At 34.4% G+C, this 5511-nt stretch overlaps 1 protein-coding gene across 1 annotated transcript in view; it reads left to right on the forward strand.

Moving 5' to 3' along the window:
• Positions 1-5511, forward strand: part of LOC102681224 (disintegrin and metalloproteinase domain-containing protein 10) — a 15430-nt gene that overhangs the window by 5606 nt on the left and 4313 nt on the right. The window contains exons 3-4 of the mRNA XM_006608216.2: positions 3454-3752; positions 4954-5100. Coding sequence (XP_006608279.1) covers positions 3454-3752; positions 4954-5100 — 446 coding nt within the window. The remainder of the gene's footprint in view (positions 1-3453; positions 3753-4953; positions 5101-5511) is intronic.

Below are 5511 nucleotides of genomic sequence, written 5' to 3' on the forward strand. Positions count from 1 at the left end.
TTACGTGGTTGTACTATGTGAAATTGCCAATTTTAGAATAAATGATCGATTAATTCTGTCTCGTTAAATTCTACTTAACTTAAATTTTGTTTTAACGTATTTTTATCCTCTTATATTTTCTTTGCGTAAAATAAGTTCTTTTTTTGTATTGGTTTGATTGTTTTTGGAGAAATGAACGAATTTAAAAATATTATTCCTGTTTAAGCTGGACCATGAGCGCAGCTGAAGCATATTAAAATATTAAGTTAGATTTCGGTGAGAAGATTCGGTGGTAGTTTAAAAAATTCAGATGTGGAAATGAGAATCTTGAAAGTGAGCTCCAAGCTAAATCGAAATCTATATTAAACGAAAATAAATTGGAAGCCGAAATAGAAGCTAATCCAACGAACAACGTCCACTTCAATGATATTTGGATGCAATGGGTTTCGTTTTTAAAAAAAATGAAATATTCGATATTCGATGAGAAATTGTAATCACAGCATTCGAAGAATTTATTCGCGTTAAAATCATGAAGTTTTGTAAAAATGGAATACGTCAATTGGAAATCTCGTTGAGAAAACGCCATTAAAACTAATGGCTCATATTTTGATCGAATAAAGATTATAGTTTCGAAAATATATTGTTTTTAATTTCAAAAACGGCAATTTCACGTGGTACGAGCTAATATTTCATACCACACGCAATTCCATTGTATCGAGCTATTATTGTGGAATAGTATCCAGTTGGATAATGAATATTGCGCGAATCACCTTCGTCATAAAACAGTATATACTAACATTACACATCAGGTATTGTAACCTCATATTTAGAGATACCGTGAACGGTATTCTGAAACCTGCGATTCAATTCAATCCAATATCGATACAATTACAATCGAAGAACAAAGAGATCATTCTTACTTAAAATCTTCAATTTCCATCGATCGATAACCGCGACCTTTTCTCCATTTATTCTCTCCTATTAACACAGTCGGTAATTGTTTTTACCACGCATCACAATCGTATTATTCTTATTATTTTCCATCGATCGCTCAAAGATTATTCTCCACAAGATCAATCCTTAGCCAAGTATTTTCACCAATGTTGGTAAAAACGTTCCCATCTTTACCACCTACCTCGTGTAACGGTAATCCGTATTAAATTTGTAGGTAGTATCAATAAAGTTTAGCCAATATCGTCACATCGAGACGCCAAGTCATTAAACCTCGTGGCTCACGGTTAACCCGCCGATAAAACCAGCATCGACCGCTGCAATTATCCCTGGTCTGACAATATCGGTTTGTTCTTAAATTGTTGTGCAGTAAACGCGATACAAGAGAATTTTGGAATTATCGATCGTCGTACCAAGGGCTATTAATCCATATAGTTGTAAATATTCGAAATCGCTACTCTACGTTCCCTTATCTCTTTCTCTCTCTCTCTCGTTGAAATTAATGCAAGGTTATTTGGACACTTTAATTTCGTTACACGGATTGCTATAATCTATAACTTGGATTATGGAATACTGTGCAGTTTGTAAAGGGGAGATTACGAATGGAAGTTTTTTGGAAGATAGAATTATGGATATTATGATTCTTCGTTGAATCGCTCGAACATTTTATAGATATTTCCGTGTAATCGTGATCCGATTATAAATCATTCGTTCGTTTCTAAACGTTTAAATATTGGTTTTAAAATTTTTATACACAGAGATCCAAATTACATCGCTCGGAGATATCGAAGTTTATTAATGAAATTTAAAAAATATATATATGTATATATGTATATATGTTTCGCATGGAATTGGATAGTTTCAGAAAGAACACATTCCGATTCTTGAAAATTTTGAAGTTTTCTTTTTTGTAAATAACATTCGTATATTTCTTCTACTGCAAATCGATACAAAAAAAAAAAAATTTAAAATACTCCACTCACGTCCTAAAACTCATTAGTTTTAACCAAGAAGTTTAAATTTATCGTCGAGAAAGATAAAACGCGAATAACAATTATTCTCCGAATAACAATTCGCATCTTTTACTCTACAAATTTCAACTTCCTACCATCTTGTCCCCTATTTAAATATAATAAATAAATATTCCCAAATTTTTCTGAAAAATTCTGAAAAATTGTTCGTCATCGACGATAATAATAAACGATATAAAGCAGCAGTTTTATCGTGGGACGACATCAAAGGACGAGCCTATTATTCGAGAACGCACGATCGTTTCCAGCCGGGCAAGTTTATAACGCGTCGCAGCGGAAGTGGCGATGCGCAGTTTAATTATTCGCGTAATTTCGAAATGCGGGGAGAGAGAGAGAGAGGGAGGGAGAGGAAGAGAGAGAGAGAGAGAGAGAGAGAGAGAGAGAGAGAGAACTGTGTCTGCAAAAGCGGATGCGCCGGCATAATGCGCCTCGTAATGACAAACTTAACCGCTTCCCCTTGGGTGTCGTATCGTCCGTAACGACGATCCCATTATTTTGAGGACGTGGTCACCCGCCTACGTACGAGTGTGAAATCATACTTCCTCTTTCAGCGAACGACGAGGAGCCAAGCGGAGCGAGCCTAGTGTAAACGTATGCTCGATGTTTCGTTATTTTTTTTTTTTTTTTTTCTTTAAAGCTCGGATTTTTACCTTACCCTGAAAAAATTTATACTTCAAAAAGAGAGGTTCTCAGTTTTTTTTTTTTTTTTTTTTTTTTTTTTTGAGTCAATTCGCTATTCGAATTTGAAATGGATTTGAAATGGGGAAAATTTAAGGGGTCGAAGTTACTTTCGTAAAGTTACTTCACGTGAATAATGATAATTGGAAATAATTAAATGTAATATGAAACCGCCGAGATTATACGAGAAACGGATCGTATAGTCCTATAAATGTAATCCTCGAGCATTTTAGTAACCCGATCACTCGAAGTAACTTTTTTCGAGATTTTTAATTTTTTCCAACCGCTCAATCGAGGTCCAACTCTGGGATGATAGGTCGAAGAGAATTTCATTAGTTTCTTCTTTCACGCGCGATATTGGTTATTATTTTTTTTCTTTTTCTTTTTTTTTTTAAAGATGAAACGCGAGATTATGGTATCGGAAAGGAAATTTGACTAGTTTCTTCTTCCACGAACGATATAACGTAGTGATATTGGTTAATTATTATTTTTTTTCTTTTTTTTTTTTTTAAATTGAAACGGGAGATTGCAGGTATCAGGAAAGAAATTTAATTAGTTTCTTCTTCCACGCGCGATATGACGTAGCGATATAATTGGTTAATTATTGTTTTTTTCTTTTTTTTTTTTTTTCCCCCCGCGGGATGTCGTTGGGGAATAAATTTGTAATTTTTTTTTTTTTTGTTTTTTTTTAAATTGAACCGGGAGATTGCGGGTATCAGGAAAGAAATTTATTTAGTTTCTTCTCCCACGCGCGATATGACGTAGCGATATAATTGGGTAATTATTGTTTTTTTCTTTTTTTTTTTTTTTAAAGGTGAAACGGGAGGTTGCGGTATCACCGATGACGTGGTGGAGTGGATGGACAGGATACAAAATTCCGCGGAACCGGACGAGGAACGTCCGGTGACCGAGAAGAAATCCGATCCGCCGCCGATGGTGAAACCGTGGAACGGTGATCAGGAGTCGCCCGGTCACAAGTATTCGAGAGAAGCTAACGAGCCTAGCCACAGAAGGACGCGGAGGGCGACCAGGCCGAAGGAGGATAAGAAGAATAACACTTGTTCCCTTTTCATTCAAACCGATCCCCTAATATGGAGACACATATCGGAACAGGTAGATATCAAAATTTTATGCGCAAAAAATTTCTTTAGTTATTTCATCGGATAGCTCGAGTTTCGTTTCACAATCAATTTTCATAAGAAAAAAAAAAAATTGGACTAATCCATGATGCATCGAGGATGGATCTTGATGATTTATAAAATGTAATATAAAAACGATGTATTTTCTTTCTTTGTTTGCACTCGAATAATCTTCAGAGCCATTACTTTGGATTCGAACGGCGATAATATTTATTTACGATTATCGATTTTTTTAGAGTATTACGCTTCATAAACGAAGCGTAGAATGATATTAATGTCAAATAGGTAGATTTTCTTATCTCGAATTAGATCGTGGTCAAATAGCAATAGGAATATTACTTTCAAAGTTTTTGAGTTTTCGTAAGCATAGAATTCGACGTGAAGATGAGTTTGATTTCTCGTTATTGAATTTGACGAAATTACTTCTATTCGTGAAGAAATTGAAGAATAGAGAAAAGCGATAAAGATAGAGAATGAAGCAAGAGGTATAAAAAAGGCGAAGAATAAGAATAATGGACGGCGAATGTGAAAGCGCGTTGCGTTAATAGCACTCAAGAAGGATTATAAAGTTTGCTCTCAATGAAATAAAAAGTAAAGATGAAAGATATTTATCCTGACAAATCGAGCATACATCAACAAATCAACGAGTTTATATTTATATATATACTATATATATATACTATATATATATACAACAAATCTACAGAGTTTAATATTCAACAAATTTTCTTTCTTTATACGTAAAGAATATATAAAATATACGTTAATTTGCGTGTGAAATCATTTTAAATTAACTGCGTAAGAAATTCACCAAGAACATACCGAAAATCGTATCTCGAGTTGTTGATTCGTCCAAGCGAAGAAAGGCTACCAGAACATTTACTACTACTTCTTTTCTTTAGCGCGAAATTCCCTAGTAATTCGTTGCACGGTCGAATGATTCTCTCGCCGTGCTCACGTTCAAACGGTTATATTCGTCGGTAATAGAAGATAGCGTAATTTCATTTCATTTTCTTTTTAGAGGTTAGACTATTCCCTCCACATTCCTTTCCCCGTTTGAAGAATTTATCTCCATCTTTGAATTCTTTTTTTCGATCAAAGGCTCGTTCTTTCCTTTAAAAATTTTTCCTTTAAGAAAGATCGATGTCTCATTTCACTGATTTTTTCACTTTCAGTTACATCACGACGCGGAGAAGACCAGGGAGGAGATACTGTCTCTGATCGCGCATCACGTCACCGCGGTGAATTACATTTACAGAGACACCAGATTCGACGGGAGGATCAAGCATAGAAACATTAAGTTCGAGGTGCAACGGATAAAGGTGATTTAAAAAAATTACTCGTCCTCGATCTGATTAGCGAATCCTTTCGGAAAAAGTTTCGAAAAGTTTTTGGAAAAGTTATTGGTTGATTCGACGTTGCGAAGAAAAAGATAAAAGTTTTAATTTCTTTTCTTTTTTTTTTTTTTTTTTTCTCTCCCTTTGCAAAGGACGATCATCATCGCACGAGTTAAAAGATTAGATTTTGCAAACTTTGAATCGGCGGCTGTTGACTCGTTTCGACGAATTTTACATCGTAAAGCAAAAGTTTAATTTTTTTATACCAAGGATGATTGCATTGCACAACTTTAAAATTAGATTTCGAACTTTCGTTCAACCTCGCATTTCACAAGGTAGAAGATAAAAGTTTAATTTTTTTTGTCTTTTTCTTTTCTTTTTTTTTTTTTTTTTTTT

Source organism: Apis dorsata, unplaced genomic scaffold, assembly GCF_000469605.1.
Source record: "Apis dorsata unplaced genomic scaffold, Apis dorsata 1.3 scaffold_29, whole genome shotgun sequence".
NCBI classification, from domain to species: Eukaryota; Metazoa; Arthropoda; class Insecta; order Hymenoptera; family Apidae; genus Apis; species Apis dorsata.